Here is a 20202-nt window from a genome sequence, read left to right on the forward strand (position 1 = left end):
GTGCTGTGAGTTAAGTTAGAGAGTTGTTAGGTTTCTTTCTTGGGTCTTTAATTTCTTACCTCTAAAATGATGAGAGTAATTCCACCTTGCAGTGTTGTTTAGAGCTTTCACATGTAAAGTGACTGGTGCATTGTTGGTGTTTACAAGTGGCTGGTCATTATTAATTTAAAGAGATAGCAACAAAGACACTTTTATTGACTTAAAAATATATTTAAGTTAGTGGGGTAGTTTTGCTTCTTTGATCTTAATAAAAGGGAATTTAAATTAAAAGAAAAATTTTAAAGTCATCAATTAGTGTTTCCATTTTAAAACTCACTTTTTAAATTCAGTAGGCTATTATTGTTATTACTACATATAATATCAACTCCTGAATCCATCTTTTATGTGCAACTAGGTAGGCGCTTTTTATGAGTGAACAAGTTTTGCAAATAGACTATGACATGTACAGGTGGCATTTAATAATAGTATAGCAAATATCCTCTGTCTTGCCCCCCATGGTTACATCATTTGACTGAATGTGTTTTAGTCAGCATTCCAAAGAAAGCAAGAACTCTCTATTATCCTAATTGAAACGATCATATCATACGTGGAGAAGATATAACTCTGCTATTTATGCTCGTTGGCTTAGAGTGGGTGGGAGGGCAAAGAATAAGGTGCCAAAGAATAAGGTTTAGGTGCCAAAGAATAAGATTTCCAATTATTTGATGTTTTGTATATTTTCCTTCCCTAAATACTCCCCTAAGCCAATCCATTGTGTGCTTGTCACGTCTACTTCAGTGCGTGTAGACATCTGCATGCTTCCCCAGCTGTGTGGGAGACGCACTTCACCTTGTGGCTTGGCCCTGCAAAAGCTATGTTTGCTGCATGGAAGAACAGTTGACTTTGCTGATAGGGAACGTCTCATTGCACCTCTTTTCCATGCCATCTGTCTGACCTGGACCCATTCCAAACACTATGGCTTTGCTGGCAGAACGGTCTTCCTGCTACAGAAGTTTTGTAATCTGCTAATTGACAGGGTAAGGAAAATTTATATTTGGGTTACAGCTGAAAAGTTGGATGTTTCTCTGATGGGGCTTTAAATACTGACATATGCTGCATTGGTTTTTGATTTTAGGCATCCCCGTTTGTGCATGATCACGCTCTCCCTTGTGTTCTCTGCCTCATTGAGAATATGGCAGCCTTTGGAGAAGAACACCAATATGATCTACCAGGGAATTATCCTCTACTTAGTTTACTCATTAAGCAATGATTTTATTATTATTATTATCTCTTTGTACTACAAGACAGATGGCAAAGAAGGACTTTGCTTTATTGAACAAGATGCAGTATTGGGCATGGCAGACTTTCCTGAATGGTTAATATCTTCAATAGTCATTCTGTCTAACAAGCATCCTTGCTTTTGTGCAGGGCCTAGTCCTATACTCCACTCTTAATTTAAGTGCAAAGCTATTGTCAGTTCTTTTTTTTCTACATGTGGGCTGAGGGCAGAAGAACCCTAGAGAAGGAAGTATCATTAAAATCATGCTGTTTAAGTTGACATTTGTGGTCGCCCTCATCTTGAAATTGGGCTTTAAAACTCAGTGTGAGCAACTCCCACTTGAGTATGGTCATGCTTATTAACTCAGACCCACATCCCTAAAGCGGGGTCTTCTCTGCACAGAAGCTACATGCACATGTTGCAGGTAGTGCACGAGTGTGCTGTGATATCGTGCCTCTGGACTCCACGCACCCATCTCTCAGTTGCAGCCTGCTCAGCCTGCACTTGAATGACGATTGGCAGAAGGAAAGATGAGAATGAAAGAGGATTTCTTCCATACCTTTGAAAACTTCAAAGAAGTTGTTCCCAATCTGGTTGTGATGATCCATGTCTCAGTGCAAAGCACACATAAATATCTGAAATCTGCACACTGATCGGAAATAGTTTTTGGGAAGTCAGATTTAATCCCATGAGCCAAATGATCGCTACCAACAGCGATCAGGGAAAACCAAAGTCCACAGCAAATTTTAATTTGGCAAATGCATAAAATGTTCAAAAGAGCAGAGGTCTCATTTACATTCCTCCCTCTTATATGGGATTTTCTTCTATATTAGTAATTAAAGGGTGCAGCTATAGAGCGCAACTATATCACATAATAGCCATCGGGGACACACTAACAACGTCCTTGAAGTAACGCACACTAGGGTGTTTATGGTTCAGTGTCACATAGACTCTCTTTGATCTAAATTAGGATTCATTGGCAAACTCACAATAGGCTCCACATGTACCCCTCTCAACTGCTTTCTTTTAATCATGGAAATTAGAGAAGAAAAATACCCATTAAGTCACTTAGTCCATTTCCCTGCCAGGGTGAAATTGTTGCCTGTGACACATGGGTAGTCCTTGGTCCAGCTTAAATGTAAATGTCTCAGGGGATATGCAGACTCCTGATTTTATAATTTTCTTCTTTCCCTTAAAATTCAGAGAGGAAAAATACAAAACAGAGGAAACGTATTCCTCTCCTCTTTATGGGTTGGAGGTATGGTTGTGGGGTGGGCAGATGTGCTCATCTGGTGTCATCTTTCTGAAGAGCACACGTCTTGCTGTGACACTTCCATTACTCATAAGGTAGGCAGATAAAATCATCCCTGGTCCCCAACATGTGTTACTCTTCAGCTCAACGGAACTATCCAGATTCCTGTAAACTTCAGCAAGCAAGCACTCCAGGTTTGGTGAGGGAGGATGAGGCCCAGGAGAGGAGAACCTATTTTAGGTTCCTGCATGGATGAGTTAAAAGCTGCACAGCCCCTCCTGGTTGGAGTGTGAAGTCACTGATGAAGTGTGAGCTCATGATTGGATCACTGCCTATCTAATTTTGGTGAGTAGCCAGTTGAGGTATTTTTATACTTTGAACATTTGGCATCTGGAAGATGAGAAATGTATGTTGTTGCATAGTGAATTCCCTCCCTGACTCATGCTCAGCAACAGAAGGAAGACTGTCACTCAGCATCTGCCCACATCTCCAGCTATTGAGGTCAGGTCTACAGGAGAGTCGCAGACACTCACTGCCTGTTTCTCCAGTGGGATCTCCACTAGAGAACACAGCAGTGGCTAAGGTGAGACTTCAAAAAGGACATACTAACCTGTTAGGAAATTTGTATTTTGGGTGTGTTTTAGAGGCTTTCTTTTAGTCTGCTAAAGTCACCAATGAGATTGCACTAGCTTAGGAAAATCTGATAAGTGAACATTTCAAGTTCTGCTCCAGATGTGTTAGAGTGCGATTATTCACATTATAAGATAGAGGTTTTCCCTTCACTGCGGGTTTCATTAAACAGCTGGCTTCCCTCATGCATTTGAAGGGGCATCAGTTTTGAGGAGGATACTCATCATATAAAGCAGGTTTCTATTAGAGAAAAAAAGTTTTTCTTTCAGCATATTGGAACACCGTAGCTAATAGCACTGTGCATCCATAGAGATACTTCTCAAGGCTTTTATAATGTATAATGTATTCCTGAGATCACTCTTACTTTAAAAGTCCCTGGGTGGGAATAGATAATGGGCTTTTGAATGGACAAAAAGAAAAAAAAAATCAAAATCAGTTACTACTTGATGGTCTAGAATGAGAATCTGCTGAATGTGATTTTAATATTGGATCCTGTACTTTGCTGATGAAATTCTCCATTTTTAAAGCAGATGTGCCAGAGACTTCTTATTCTTCCAATAACCATTGTCCCTGATTTTTAGTGCCTGCATTTCCCACCTACTGGTTGGCCCCATAACTGTATTTTGGCCAATTAGATGCAGGAGAGTGGCATGGAACACTCCTGTGGTGTGTCTTTAAGGTGCCCTGTCCTTCCCACTTCCTTCCCTGTGCTGTCAGCCTGGAAACAGACATAGTTGCTGGAGCTCCAGCTTCCATCTGAGATCACAGTGATGAAGATCACATCCTATAAGTGACTGGAAGGTGTCTGACTCCCGGGTAATTTCATGGAGCTTCTGGACTAACCCTAGAGAACCTTCTCTGGACTTATTTTTACCTGAAAGAATAAGGCCTAGTGTGTTGAAGTCACTGTTTTCTGAGGGTTCCTGTCACGAAACCTAATCCTAATTTCTGTCACCAATCCTAATCTAATGGTAGATACTTAACATCATGTTAAAGTCTAAATATTTCAGTTTCAGTTGATAATCAATGCTACCTTACATTTATTCCTCTGAACATGATCTTGAAATGTTTGGAGATACAGGTGCATGAAAGAACCCCAAATTTACAGATTCTCAAATATACGATTAGCTAAAATAACAGGATGGACATTGGGAAAAGAAGGTGTTGTTCAGTTTCTTGTATCCATTCTGTTTACAACATGTAGGAATGTGCACTCTCATTCTACAAAGGGTTTAATGAGAACCTAGGCAAAAAATAGCTGTTAGTATAAATAAAAATAGGGTGAGGATCAGGAAAATAACATGGGTCAGGACCCAGAAAAGGTAAAAATGGACAGAGGCACAGATCAATGAGATCCATGGTGTGCATACATGGAATCAATTGTGGTATGGGAAGAAATACATGTTTGATAGTTTGGATGTGTTGTCCCCCCAAAACTCATGTGGAAATTTAATCTCCAATGTGGTAGTGTTGGAAACTGATTGAGTCATGGGGGTGGATCCCTCATGAATGGATTAATGCTCTCCCTGGGGGAGGGGGGATTAATGAGTGAGTTCTGGCTCTATTAGTTCCCACGAGAGCTCGTTGCCTAAAAAGACCCTGGCACCTCCCCCCCCCTCTCTCTCTTGCTTTCTCTCGCCATGTGATCTGCTTGTACCCACTGGCTGCCTGCCACTTTCTGCCATGAGTAGAAGTGGCCTGAGGCCCGTGCCAGATGTAGCTGTCCCAGAATCGTAAGCCAAATAAACTTCTGTTCTTTATACATTACCCAGTTTCAGGTATTTCTGTTATAGCAACAAAAAATGGACTAATACAATGTTTATATTAGAATGTTCAGTTACAGTCATTTTTCATCCTTAAAAGGAAAGGCATTAAAATTTAGTAATGGATCCATTTAGTGTGGACTATCACGTGCCTCACTCTGCTAGCCCCAACTCTAAAGAGCCACAGTGCATCAGGAACACAGGGCAGGCGCCCGCACTGCAGAGAAGCCTGCAGAGCCACCTTGCTGGTTTGGTTGCTTTTGGCAGGCTGTGACATCTTGCAGTACATGTGTGCCCAGCTATTTCTCTTTTATATTATTCATTTTTACATGCATCCTCACAAAAGGAAGATAATAGCTGAAAAATATTTTTTAAAAAAACTGCTGATTTTGTTTGTCATATTAGTACAGATGCTCCTTGACTTATGATTTACATCCCAACAAACCCACTGTAAGTTGAAAATATCCTAAATCAAAGATGCATTTAATATACCTAACCTGCTGAACATTTTAGCTTAGCCTAGCCTACCTTAAACATGCTCAGAACACTTAACGTTAACCCACGGTTGGGCAAAATCATTGGGCAACACAGTAAACTGCAGAATATTACTTGTTTATTCTTGTGGTCACATAGCTGACCGGGAGCTGTGGTTGCTGCTGCTGCTTCCCAGCATTGGAGAGAGTATCATATTGCCTGTCACTAGCCCCAGAGAAGATCAAAATTCAAAATTCCAGTACGGTTTCTGCTGAATGCATATTGCTTTTGCACCATCATAAAGCTGAAAAATTGTAAGTCGAACCATCATAAGTCAGGGACGACCTGTATTATCTTCAAGCAAATAAGAAAATGGTAAAGCTGGTACTTCCACTACTCAGGCAAGCTATTCGTCAGCCTCACTGAAGGTAAAAATGGGGCTGGCTGGTTGCTCACTTGGTTAGAGCGTGGTGTTGATCACACTAAGGTCAAGTGTTCAGATCCCCCTACCGGCCAGCTGCTGAAAAAAAAAAAAAATATATATATATATATATATAATGACAGCTCGATCTAGTTGGGTCTGAAAGAATAAGTTAAAACAATTTAAAAATTATGATTATTATTTTGGCAGGTGGCTGGTACGGGGATCTGAACCTGTGACCTTAGTATTATAAGGCTGTGCTCTAGGGCCGGCCCCGTGGCTCACTCGGGAGAGTGCGGCGCTGGTAGCGCCGAGGCCACGGGTTTGGATCCTATATAGGGATGGCCGGTGCGCTCACTGGCTGAGCGTGGTGCAGACAACACCATGCAGAGGGTTGCGATCCCCTTACTGGTCAGGAAAAAAAAAAAAAAGATAAGGCTGTGCTCTAACCAAATGAACAAATTGGCCGGCCCTAAAATCTATTAAAAGACCCTTTGAAATATGGATTTAATGCACTCCTTAAAAAAAATGAAATATGGATTTAAATCCTTGTCTTTAACAATGAACCTTGGCCTCTGTGTGTATTATGCTTTATCAGGTACAAGTGGAGGTACATGTCCTTAAAGGGGATGGTGAGATACAAAAACTTTTGAGACCCCCTGGTATAGGCTATACAGACCTATACTATAATAGTATTTCAATTTCAGGTTTGACTCTGAGCTTCCTAAAAGCCTTAAAAAATGAGGGGGAGATAGAGGGAAAGAGAACTTGCCCACAGGGACATAACTCTAATGCTCAGAAATAGCAAAACTACCATTTCCTCAAGGGAAATAAACCTTTTCTCAGCTTAAAAAAAAAAAAAAGAAGAAGAAAGTTTTTTATGGGGTCTGTCCTATGGGGACCTGGTGACAAAATAGTCAGTCAGCATCCTCATAGTGTTCCATGGCAGATGCTGTGAGAGTTTCATGTGACTGCTTCACAAAGATTTCTGAGCACTCTCAAAGTGTGGCTATTACTGTAAATGCTGTGTCAATGATTGGGATCCATGCAGTGCTAACCTTTAGTGTTTAGGTGGGTTTTACTTACAAATAGCTCAGTTTTCACTGTTACTTAAAAATATTGACAGATAGTTTGATGCCTGAAAATTAAAACTAGGGTCCCTCACCTTTTTGCCTGGCAACACGCACTGGCCTTGGGTGCCCTCCTCACCTTGTGCTCCGAGTTCCTCAAATCTATGAAGAATGATTGCCATAGTACTGTGTAACAATACTCATATATATCCATCCACATTTTCCCTTATGAATTTTTATTCCACAATTTTCTAATTTTTTTTTTTTTTGCAGCTGGCCAGTATGGGGAACCAAACCTTTGCCCTTGGTGTTATAAGTTTATTCCACAATTTTCTAATTTTTTTTTTTTTTTGCAGCTGGCCAGTATGGGGAACCAAACCTTTGCCCTTGGTGTTATAAGGCTGTTCTGTAACCAACTGAGCTAACCAGCCAGCCCCTAATTCTGAAATCTAATTGACATTGTTGAGGTGGCAACCTTGTGATTTGTTTTCACTACAACCTCCTGAGACTCCCAGCTCTGTCCCAATCCTCTGACCTTTGTGGACCATCCTCTTTTCCCCGTCCCTGGTGGATGAAGTTTTCTCTGAAGTTGCTGAAGCTGAGACTTTCTTGCCTAGACGACTTAAGGTCTGTTGGTGCCTGGTGCAAGAGCTCGGTCCAAACCATGGCCTCTTATAATTTTTATTTCACATCGCCAACAGGAGCAGCTTCTGGCAGTGTGGGGTGGGGGTGGCAAGGAAGATGGGGGGACGAGCCATGTCTTCACCAGTACAGTAAGATGTGCTTGTGGCCCAGGGAGACTTCTGGGACCTCATTAAGGATGGGTTAAGGAAGATGCCAAAGGGCTTTAAAAAATTTTTAATTTCCTAAACCACAAAATGTCTTATGTTCTGTATTCACCCCAGGCAAAGCCAGGGCTCATATTCCGCTGGTGGACACTGATGTAGCTGCACTGCTTGTTGGAATGTGGAAATCCATCCATGCTCGTTGGCACCTGGCCACTGCCCCAAGCTCCCTTACCATACACCTTCTTTCACTCCAGCTGCTGTGAACTCCATAGGAACCCTCCAATCCCTCCTCTCAATCCAAAACATCACATTTGGATGAAACCAGATGGGAAGATCAGTTTTTGAAGTGCCTCGCTATATTGTGGATCTGGCCTCGTGGGCCTCAAGCACCCTTCAGTCTCCTCTCTGAGTCTCTTTCCCACCCCCTGGCATCCTTGATCCCTTTGAAGCCTTTGCTTCTTGACTGGTGAGTGCTTCTGTCACTCATAGAAGTGACCTGGAGCGAGCCACTAACCTTCACTGGTCTCAGATCATCCACTGCAAAATGGAATTGCTGTGTGACGTTAAATATGAAAATAACTGAGGCTGGCATAACTTCTCAAGAAAGTTAGCTCCCCTTCTCATCTCCCTCTACCTCCTTCTCCATTCTGTTCACACACTCATTCATGCATGTATTTATGGAGCCTCCACTATGCACTAGCATTGTGCTGGACATTGTACTGGGCACTGGTGAACAAATGCACAGAAAGATCCCAGACGTAGGCATGTAAAACCTAAATTACAATATCAGGCAGCCTTTGATTAAGATCAAAGTACTGATGCTATAAGTAAGAGAGAACGTGACTGTGTGCTGGAATAGTAAGAAAAGGCTTCATCAAGGGGGTGGATCTTGGAGAGAGGATCTGGGCTTAGTCAGATCTCAAGTTGGGGAATGAACTTAATAAGTGGTGAGGTTCAACTTATTAAGACTCCACACACTGCAGGTGATGGAGAATGTGGCCAGTGCCATTAGCAGCCCACATGTGTCTAGGGAAATGGAAACCTGGGGCAGGTGAATTCTAGAGAGCTGTTAGATGCCAAGGTCATTTACAGACTGGAGGAGCAGATGACATGGGGAATACCAAAGAAAGAGATGAGGAACAAGGAGAGGGGGTAGAGTTTGATTCTGTGCCATCCTTACAATATTACATTTCATATTATTTTATCAAGAACAGATGTTGGTGTGAGTCAAATTGATTCAAATGCAAAAACATCAAGACTTAGATACACTAAACTCTTAAAGCTTTGGGGAAAGTGGAAGTTTTATGTTCTATTGATTTCAATTCTCCATTGGTGTAGAAATCTTACCCACGAAATGTATAATATGAAGTCTATTTTTCCTCTCGTAAAACTTAAGGATGAAATGTATGAGGGAAGACAACATAGGGAATATTTTTGTAGCGCTAGTAGTAAATTCAAGTTATCCGACTGCATAGCTGGGGATGTTCATTGGCCCAACTCCAGCGAGTTGTAAAGGGAATATGGGCAAATGCAGCTTTTGCTCTTTAGAGTTCATCAAAATCCAAATCTTTTACGGTTCTTTTTATGTTGGCCCTAAAATGTTACTTGACTGAAATAATCTTCCCCTCGATAGCAAAAAATGTCTCAGAAGCTCCAGATTAATTGGTCAACTTGACATTCCAGGTTCCCAACAGCTAATGCTGCCCCACTTTTTCTAGACCACAGGTCTTGAGGGTGATTTATGGGTGAGAATGATTTAAGGCTCAATTACCCTCCCTTTAACAACTCCTGTAGTGCCTCTTACTCTGAATTGTATGGCATTTCCCATTTGGTTCCCTGTGCTTCAAATAATTTTCCTCTCCATTTTAATGTGCTGACTTCTCCCTTGACTTTAAGATTCACCTTGAGAGAAAAATGATCATTTATCAATGCTTCATATATACCAGACATTGCACCGGCCTTTGACATTGGTTATCTGTGTAAAATGACCAATGGTTGTTTGAAGAAGATATTATTTTTACCCCCACCTACTGAATTTTTAATTTCACAATGAAGAAACCAAGGCTCAGAGAAGTTAAGGAACTTGCCCATTACCATGCACGAAGGTCAATGTGAATTAGGGTGACTGCAGGGGTCATTGATATCTCCTTCACTGAGAAAGCCCCTAATACTCAGTGGTAGGAGTAGCATCTGGCTCTTGTCAGGATGAGTCATTCCTTGGAGGGTGTATTAGTCTGTTTTGTGATGGTATAACAGGATACCACAGACTGGGTAATTTCTTAAGAAAAGAAATGTATTTCTTACAGTTCTGGAGACTGGGGAGTCTGGGTTGCATCTGGCAAGGGCCTTCTTGCTGTGTTATCCCATGGTGGGAGGGTAAGAAAGCACACATGTGCGAGACAGCGAGAGATTGAACTTGTAGCCTCAAGCCCTTTTATAAATGACATGAATCCAGCCATAAGGGCAGAGCCCTCATGACCTAAACACCTCCCATTAGGCCCCATCTCCCAACACTGTGGCACTGGGGATTAAGTTTCCAGCATATGAACTTTGGGGGACACATTCAAACCATAGCAGGGGGTTTGCAACCGGAACTGGGGAGAGAATCCCTTATGGTTAAGCCAGGGAATGAAGATGAGCTCATGGTTTTACTACACAGACAAAGCCAATCTGGGGGGAAGTAAAGCCAAATCACAGAGAGAAGCAGAGAGAGAGAGAGAGCAAGGGAGAGAGAGGGAGAGAGAGGGAATGAGAGAGCGCCTGTGAATGCTGGGGCTTGTGAGTCCCTGGTCCTGGCCTTCTCTGATGTCGGTTTTACTACACAGACAAAGCCAATCTGGGGGGAAGTAAAGCCAAATCACAGAGAGAAGCAGAGAGAGAGAGAGAGAGCAAGGGAGAGAGAGGGAGAGAGAGGGAATGAGAGAGCGCCTGTGAATGCTGGGGCTTGTGAGTCCCTGGTCCTGGCCTTCTCTGATGTCTGTTGGTGTCTCTGCTCTTCCCAGATGGGTATGTGAGCCTTCTAGTAAGTTTCCCTTTTTGCTTAAGCTAGTTTGGATTAGGTTTCTGTCTTTTGCAATCAAGGGTCCTAATTTTCCTAGTAAGCAGGGCAGAGATTCCATGGCATATGCTTTTTCTGTCTGCAATATGACATGAATTGTTTGTCATCATTAGGATTTCCTTAGCTTGGTTCATTGATAAACTGTAATCAGTTCATTTGGTCACTCCCGCTCCATAGCCTTCTTCTTACACTTGGGGGAACAAAGAAGAAAGGCAAGAATTTGACAGTATGAAACTGTGTTCCATGCTATTACTATGACACACGCTGTGTTCCATTCAGAGTGTGAGTTACCTGAGAGCAGTGACCAGAACTTTTGAATTATTATATATGATTGTAAAAGATCTTCACTGTAAACAGATATAATAATGCAACTTTGAAGGCTGAATCTAAATGAAGTCTTGTAAGAAAATCTGGAATTAAGACTGTCTTTATTTAACAAACAAGCAAAGAAATAAACTGTCCAAGCTTACAGAATATGCACAAGACAGAATTTGGTTCAGAGAGAGGAAAAACAGAGAGTGGTTGGAAAGGAGGTAAACAACAAAAAGATTGTATGGAAAAGGGAGCCGAGGTTGTGCGCTGAGCTCCCACTGTGGCCTGGAACACACTTTCCTCGTGCCTCTGACGAGTTTGACCAGAACAAATTCATGGGTGAGCAAGAGGCGGCAGTGGCAGTGAGGTGGGCTGCCTCCTGTGTCAAGGGGACGTGCTCAGGGCTTTTCGTGCAGCCTTGCAGAACTCTCCCGTCAACACCAAGAATCAGACTGTGAGGAGCAAGGCCAGGGCACGGTGCTGAAAGTGCCAACAAACTTGAAGAGCAGTAAAATTGACCAGGCTGTGCAGTCACTGGACAGAAATGGCATTGACATGTTAATGAAGTACATTTATAAAGGGGTTTGGGAAGGCCACGGAAAAGAGCAGCACAGTGTTACTCCAGTGGCGTGAAAAGGCCTTAGCAGTAGGAGGACTAGGTTCCAGTATAAGAGTTCTTACAGCAAAAAGACTGTTAAAAAAAAAAAAAAGACTCTCAAGACTACCTTGAGAAGAACTTTGGATGCCCAAGCTGGTGAAGAAGGGATTGACAATGGACCATCTTCCTAGGAAGTCCCAATTAAACTATTTCAGGATGTGTATCCATTGACATGTATTTTATTTGCAAGGTGGAGGGAAAAATTGTCTGTTTCCTAAATCCTTTGCCGGATCTGATGGTCTATGACTGTGTGTGTGAATAATGCACAACTGACATTTTGACTGTCTACCAGAGTGACTGGCCAGTGCTGGTCAGGAGTAACTGTGTGCACTGCCTGTTTAAAATAGGGGAGGGATGATTGGGGCAGGTGAAGATCTAAGGGCTGTGGTAAAAGGGAAAGCTTGTTTTTTTGAAGCAGAAAAACCCAAGAGTTTATACAGGTATCCCATCTTCCCAGAGAAGGCAGACTCTCTTAGGTTCATTGTGAAGTTCCTGCTGCATCAATAAAACTCCTGACTTATTAGTATTTGTATGGAAGAATGAGTGGAAGCCCATTGGGTGACATGAATGTTTACCTGCATGTGCAATACTGCCTTCTTATTGAGGACCTGAGGAACGGAACAGACAAGGCAGGGTCTCTCACTTGAAGGAGGACTTGATCTATTTTGAATATTAGGGCAGCTGACAAGCATGGATTCAACAGACAGCTCAGCATTTGGAAGGGGGGTGTAGAGAGACTTCAATAGGCTGGACCATCTTGGTCTCTCCCGTGGCCCTGGGCTCCTCCCTGTTAATATAAAGATAGTCATAGAAGTTCTCTTCCGGCTCTAAAATACAATCGTTCTGTGAGGGTGAGTGGAAAAGGAAGGCTAACATATGCACTTTTCTCATGGAATCCCTGTAGACATCTTAGATGATGTGTGTCTTCCAGACGAAGCAGAGGAGACTTGATTAGCATTGTTGCTGCTCCGCTCAGTGCAGCATATGGTGGAAATGCACCAATGGGAGCCAGAGACAGTTTGACTCTTGTTATTTTCCATGACTGACTTGTCTTTGTCATCTGCTTTTAATTAAAAAGAAAAAAATTTTTCTTCCATCCCCACCAAAATTCCCCACCCTTGGCCTTTTCTGAGGAGTAAGATCAAATCTAAAAATAACAGGAGGAGGCAGGCTTAAACTGCCAGACAAGGAAACCCTGGAAAATCAGAAGTGGAGCATGCAAGTTAGCTGGAAGCATCTGCACAGGAATCACCTGTATTGGAATAGATGATAAGTTATATAAGATTATCCTTGTATCCCTGAACTGAATTTCAGATTTCAGCTTCTGGTTCTTAGTGGAAGGTGGCTGATTCCTTCTATTGTAGGGGGGAGAGAAAACGCAGAAATTCAGTGTTTACCTATGAACAGAGGGAGAAAGTAGCAACTCTAATAAGAACTGAGGCAAGTCTTTGTCTGCTTTATAGAATAAAAATGGCAGTGAATCAAATTCAGTGAGGGGCCGAAGAGGAGTCAGGGGGCCAGCTAAAGACAGGACAGTTTCCTGAGGGAGCTGGTGTCTGGGATTGAGCTTCCTGGGAAGAAGGTCCTGGAAGTGAGTCCTGGCTGCACAGGATTACCAGCAATTGTCTTTCAGGAATGCCCATGAACATGTTTGGAAAGAGCAGCAGAGGAGAGATGAGGGGCCAGAATGCGGTGTTTCTTGAGGCAGAAAGCAACTCCTGGAGGAATTGTGGGTGTGTGCGACTAAATTTATGTGTCCTTCTCCAGGGTCGGAAAGCAGGCTTGCTGGAGAACAGGCAGAACCCTTTGTAGGGGAAACTACCTGGTCCAGGTGGCTAGAAGTGAAGCCAGTTAAAGTCATTGGATTCATCAAGATACTGTAGAAAAAAGCAAACCCCAAAGCTCAGCAGTTTAACAGCAACCTTCATTTCTTGCTCTGCTGCATGTACCACTCAGGATGGCTGGGGGGGAGGGGAGGGGGGAGGGGCTCTGCTCCACACAGTCGCTCTGAAACCCATAAAACCCACACTAACAGAGGCTCTGCCTTGTAGCTATACTGCGTGGGGTTTGTTGCCTACTCGTTGCCCTGGAGGATCTCACATGGGCTTTTCTACGTTTCATCCCAGAAATGACCCTCCCTCCTGCTCACAGCCCATAGGCCAGGACAAGTCACAGGGCTCTGTAAGGGGGGCTGAGGCCCGAAGTCTTCTGTGTGCCCCAATCAAGGAATAGTGAGGCCTCACATGGTTTGCTGTGTTGATCACGGGGCAGTGCTAGAGGGGGACGCATGAAAGGATGATTAGCATGATTTGCTGACAATCCAGAAGAGATGGAAGGACGGGCAAGCAACAGAAACATATACTTATAAATACAGCACAGCATTCCCAGAAGTTGATTGATGGGCATCAAACTGGCCACTTGGCAAGTGGGATAAATTGGTTATGTGCTTGTGTGTCAAAGGGCAGGGGGATTCAGGCTAGCATAATTCCTGTGGTATTGTTTTGGTGAATTCTCCCGGGAACAAAAAGCAGGGTATTAGAGTGTCTTTTGTGTGACTGCATGCTCAGTGTATGAAGAGCCATAAAGGCCTGTTTTTTATGAAGAACATACTGTTTATTTGGGGTTAATATTGATGGCATATCCATATGAAGTCAGATATGACACTCTGTGTACCTCCCTCCCCATCCCCCCCACTCTCAAATTAAGAAAGGGGTAGAGAAGGAGCTTAAACACATAAGAGTAGAGACGAAACTTTCAACTAAGTAACTCTTTCAAAGAGATTGAGTACTCTGCATGCAGTTGAAATCCATGAGAGTGCATAGTGACACGAACAAAGTGTGTAAACTCTTCTAATTTACAGTTACGTATTTCTAGATAGAAGGCTTTGCCAATGTCGTAAATGTTATAGTCATTTCAATGTATTTACATCATCTTTGGATAAAGAAAGAAATCAGTGATTGAAACGCTTTACCATTCTGTTTGTTTTGGGTTCTGTGGGTTTTTAGCAAATGTTCTACATATTACATCACACCATTCTTTTTTTTTTTTTTTTTTGTCTTTTGTCTTTTTCCGTGTCCGGCAACGGATCGCAACCCTCAGTGTCGCCCCCGTACCGGACCGGGGACCGGCAACGGGATTGCAACCCTCGGCGTCGCTCCCGTGCCTCGCTCAGCCAGTGAGCGGGAACCGGTCTGCATGTGGGATCCGAACCCTCAGGCGGGAGCGCCGCCACGCCTCCCAAGCGGCGCACTATCCAGTGCGCCACCGGGCCGGCCCTACATCACACCATTCTGATGAAAATGCATTGATGGTACCTGCTGGATTTTGTCTCAGTGAACCTATTTTTTAAAAAAGATAACCATTGAGCAAATATTTGCTGTTGGTTTTGCTGAAAGGACCCATTACTATTTTTTTTTTTCTGCTTAAAAAATTCCTCTGTAGCATTCAGTTGATAATATTATATGACTTTTTCAACTTTAACTGCAATAATTCCTTCAGCACACATTTACTGAATACATTCTTCATGCCGGGCTTATACACATATTATTCCTAAGAAGATTTTTAAAACTTGGCTTTAGAAGACTTTTAAAAAATGGAGCTAGAAGTGAGGAAAGAAAGATTTTGAGAAGCAAGAATTTCAGAGCTTCAGAGCGACTTTAAACATTTACCGCGAGGAAACTGATCACAGTCTAAAGGGTATCAGGTTGCCACCTTCCGTACTGAACCTGGGTATGCCTGACGGGGTCAAGTCACTATGAGTCTGATGCCCAGTGAGGGAATGTTCTCTTTCTTCTGACAGAGAACGTTCTCTTGGCTCTCAGCCTTCCACATAGAGCGTCTTTCCTTTGGTGTTGAATGAAGCTGGTTCCAGGATGACTCAGCTAAGCTTTCTAAGAAACATGAAAGATCGTTAGAGGGTTGAAGGGCTGGAAAGTAGAGGTCACTGACATTGATTTATTTTAAAGTTATTATAAAAAGTAATAGAAAATATAAAGGGAAGTTTCCTAACCTTTTCACATCATGGCACAGACAAGGGACACAGTGTTGGTACAGGACGACAGGGGGAGGTGCTGGGAAGCGTGGCCACTAGAGACCACGTGCTGGAGGCAGGTCTATACTCAGGCCTCCCAGGGCAAAATGATAATTAGGACCTTAGGATGTTTCCAGAGAGAGCCATACAAATCCTGCTCAAATGCAACTTCAACTATCAATATTTTTAAATTTTCAAAGTTGTCATCTTTATAAGAACAGTGGGCCATTGCCACCTCCTGGCATGCCTGAACCACACTCGTGGCTGCAGTGAGCACACCACATGGATCCAGGCTCTGCTGGGATGGGGGTTCGGAGTGTTGGATTGGGGGGTCTTTGTTTTGGCTCTGCCCCTAACCAGCTGTGTAACTAGCTATCTGTAGACTCTTTTTCACCATTTGTAAAATCATTAAATTGATGATTTTTTTTTTTTTGGTGTCTGGCTGGTACAGGGATAGAACCCTAGATCTTGGTGTTAGTGCCACATTCTAACCAGCTGAGCTAACTGGCCACCTTAAACCGATGATTTTTAAGGATCCCAGCACCTCAACTGCATGATTTAAGTCCAGTGCTCTTCAGAGGGCTGTGTATAAATTCATGACTTTTTCTTTTTTTTTTTTAAAGAGGACAACCAGATTTACATTTAGGTCGTCTTGGCATATTTCTTGTTGATTTCACAAAGGTTAGGTAAAGGGGTCTCTATAAGAACATTGAAATTAAGCCAGCAAGATCTTTTTCCAGCTGCCCTTCAAGCCTGTGGCCCTGTAGGCAGGTGAAGCCAAGCACCAAATGGCATTAGGTAAAGGTCTATTCTGAGAGTCAAGAGGGGGAGCAGTGCCAGAGAGCAGGGCTGACAGAGAGCACCAAGCTGATCGCGTGACGAGACTCAGCCCTCAGTCTCCACTGCAGTCAGCTGCACCTTAGCTGCCCATGTACTAGCTCAGATGAATTTGGTGCCAGCTCACTTTTGCCATTTGGCATGAACTTGGTAATCTGATACTTTAGTTTATCCTTTTAACTCAGGGAGAAGGGAACACCTAACTATTCCAACTAAAACCAAAAACCGCTTGCTCCCAGAACATATGAAATAAAAACAGGACACGTGTTTTTCCTTGGGTGCTTTGCAACAGACTGTATTGCTGTGCATTCTGTTTGGCCTGCTCCGCCCATGGTCTTTCCCAGTTCAGATGATGGCAACTTCCATCTTTCCAGTCACTCAGGCCAAGAACTCTGGAGTCATCCCACATCCAATCGGCCAGGAAATCGTCTTGGCTCTACCTACACAATGTCCAGAATCCAGCCCCTCTTCACCACCTCCTCTGCCACCAGGGGCTCCGAGTCCCCACCGTCTCTTGGCTGGACTCTTTCAGTAGCCTCCTAACTGCCCTTCCTGCTTTGCCTGTCCTCAACACAGCAGCCAGAGTGATCCCACTGCAACATAAATCACATCATGCCACTCTTCTGCTCAAAACCCTCTGCTTGACATCTCACTCATAGGAAAAGCAAAAATTCTTACTGTGGTCTGTGAGGCCCCACAGGATCCGGCCCTAGTTAACTCTCCGAGCTCTTCTCCTCCTCCTCCTGTTCATTCCTCTCCAATCATACAGGGCTCCTTGTTCCTCAAGCAAGCCAGGCACGCTCCTGCCCCAGGGCCCTTGCTCTGGCTGTTAACTTTGCCTGCAATGCTCTTCCCCCAGATTACTACCTAGCTTCCTCCCACACTTCCTTTGGGTCTTGACCTAATGTCATCTTCTCAGGGAGGTCTACCTTGGCTCCACTATTTATTGTCTATATCCCTTCTTGCTTTCTATTCCTCTGTAGTACTTGCACCACCTAGCATATTTGATTTATTTTCTTTCTCCATTAGAACAGAAGCTTCTTGATGCAGGGTTTTTTTGCCTGTTTTGTTTGCTGCCGTATTCTTAGCAGCTAGGAGAGCACCTGGCACTTAGTAGGTGTTCAGTAATGACTGGATGGTGGTATGACCACCACCCCGTGTCCACAGGATATGAGACAGGAACACTCTCCTCTACAAGGCTGCATGCTCAGACCAGTTTCCTGTCCCTTCCAGAGGACTTTAGGAATTGTCCCGTGCCATTTTCCATCTGGGCTTTGATATGTAGACTATGGCTAGAATTGTTGATCCAGGCTTGAACGCATTTCCCTTTCTCCAGAAATGTGTCCTGATGAGAATCACGGCAATGAGACTGTAGAGACCTGAGTGACCACGAGGGTTAGACGGCAGCTTTGGGGTTGGACAGCAGCTTGGGGTTGGACGGCAGCTTTGGGGTTGGATGACTGCTTTGGAGTTGGACGGCAGCTTTGGGGTTGGACGGCAGCTTGGGGGTTGGACGAGTGACCACGAGGGTTAGACGGCAGCTTTGGGGTTGGACAGCAGCTTGGGGTTGGACGGCAGCTTTGGGGTTGGACGGCAGCTTTGGAGTTGGAGGGCAGCTTTGGAGTTGGACGGCAGCTTTGGGGTTGGACAGTAGCTTGGGGTTGGACAGCAGCTTTGGGGTTGGATGACTGCTTTGGAGTTGGACGGCAGCTTTGGGGTTGGACAGTAGCTTGGGGTTGGACAGCAGCTTTGGGGGTGGACGGCAGCTTTGGAGTTGGACGGCAGCTTTGGGGTTGGACAGTAGCTTGGGGTTGGACAGCAGCTTTGGGGTTGGATGACTGCTTTGGAGTTGGACGGCAGCTTTGGGGTTGGACAGTAGCTTGGGGTTGGACAGCAGCTTTGGGGTTGGATGACTGCTTTGGAGTTGGACGGCAGCTTTGGGGTTGGACAGCAGCTTTGGGGTTGGACGGCAGCTTTGGGGTTGGACAGCAGCTTTGGGGTTGGACGGCAGCTTGGGGTTGGACGGCAGCTTTGGAGTTGGACGGCAGCTTTGGGGTTGGACAGCAGCTTGGGGTTGGACGGCAGCTTGGGCTTGGATGGCAGCTTTGGAGTTGGACAGCAGCTTTGGAGTTGGACGGCAGCTTTGGAGTTGGACGGCAGCTTTGGGGTTGGACGGCAGCTTGGGGTTGGACGGCAGCTTGGGGTTGGATGGCAGCTTTGGAGTTGGACAGCAGCTTTGGAGTTGGACGGCAGCTTTGGAGTTGGACGGCAGCTTTGGGGTTGGACGGCAGCTTGGGGTTGGACGGCAGCTTGGGGTTGGATGGCAGCTTTGGAGTTGGACAGCAGCTTTGGAGTTGGACGGCAGCTTTGGAGTTGGACGGCAGCTTTGGGGTTGGACGGCAGCTTGGGGTTGGACGGCAGCTTGGGGTTGGATGGCAGCTTTGGAGTTGGACAGCAGCTTTGGAGTTGGACGGCAGCTTTGGAGTTGGACGGCAGCTTTGGGGTTGGACGGCAGCTTGGGGTTGGACGGCAGCTTGGGGTTGGATGGCAGCTTTGGAGTTGGACAGCAGCTTTGGAGTTGGACGGCAGCTTTGGAGTTGGACGGCAGCTTTGGGGTTGGACGGCAGCTTGGGGTTGGACGGCAGCTTGGGGTTGGATGGCAGCTTTGGAGTTGGACAGCAGCTTTGGAGTTGGACGGCAGCTTTGGAGTTGGACGGCAGCTTTGGGGTTGGACGGCAGCTTGGGGTTGGACGGCAGCTTGGGGTTGGATGGCAGCTTTGGAGTTGGACAGCAGCTTTGGAGTTGGACGGCAGCTTTGGAGTTGGACGGCAGCTTTGGGGTTGGACGGCAGCTTGGGGTTGGACGGCAGCTTGGGGTTGGATGGCAGCTTTGGAGTTGGACAGCAGCTTTGGAGTTGGACGGCAGCTTTGGGGTTGGACGGCAGCTTTGGGGGTGGACGGCCCCTTTGGGGTTGGACAGCAGCTTGGGGTTGGATGACTGCTTTGGAGTTGGACGGCAGCTTTGGAGTTGGACGGCAGCTTTGGGGTTGGATGGCAGCTTTGGGGGTGGATGGCAGCTTTGCGGTTGGACAGCAGCTTTGGGGGTGGACGGCAGCTTTGGGGTTGGACAGCAGCTTGGGGTTGGACAGCAGCTTTGGGGTTGGATGACTGCTTTGGAGTTGGACGGCAGCTTTGCCTTCTAGGGCAGTGCTTCCATCCTCTAATGTGTACATGAATCATCTGGGGATCTTGCTAAAATGCAGATTCTGATCCAGCAAATCTGAGTGGGGCTGAGATTCTGCATTTCTAACAAGTTCTTCCCAAGAGGTGCTGATGCTGCTTAATTGGGGCCACATTATAAATAGCAAGTTCCAGTACACACCTTTCTACAGGCAAACATTAGAACGGGGCCCCCAAAATCAGCATTTAAAAAGGGCCGAGCCCTGGGACTGGGTTTTGTTGAAAGTCAGGGGCTCCATGACTTTAAAACCTGCACCTATCCTGGGAAGGCCCAGTCTTGGTTAGGTCAACACCCATCCTCGGTCCTTCTCCCAGCCTTTCAGGGCCCTGGCCTCTTCTAGGAAATCCTCAGCTTTGTGCTTCCCCGTGATCACTCTACTTCCAATCCTGTCACAGAAACCAAACCTCAACT

General features: G+C 44.9%; 1 protein-coding gene across 1 annotated transcript; it reads right to left on the minus strand.

The window, feature by feature from the left end:
- Positions 1 to 17906: 17906 nt before the first annotated feature.
- LOC103586193 (uncharacterized protein KIAA0754-like) lies at positions 17907 to 19790 on the minus strand. Its single transcript, XM_008567387.1, has one exon. The coding sequence runs from the start codon at positions 19788 to 19790 to the stop codon at positions 17907 to 17909; it is 1884 nt and encodes a 627-aa protein (XP_008565609.1).
- Positions 19791 to 20202: the final 412 nt, after the last annotated feature.

Source organism: Galeopterus variegatus, unplaced genomic scaffold, assembly GCF_000696425.1.
Source record: "Galeopterus variegatus unplaced genomic scaffold, G_variegatus-3.0.2 Scaffold317, whole genome shotgun sequence".
Lineage (NCBI taxonomy): Eukaryota > Metazoa > Chordata > Mammalia > Dermoptera > Cynocephalidae > Galeopterus > Galeopterus variegatus.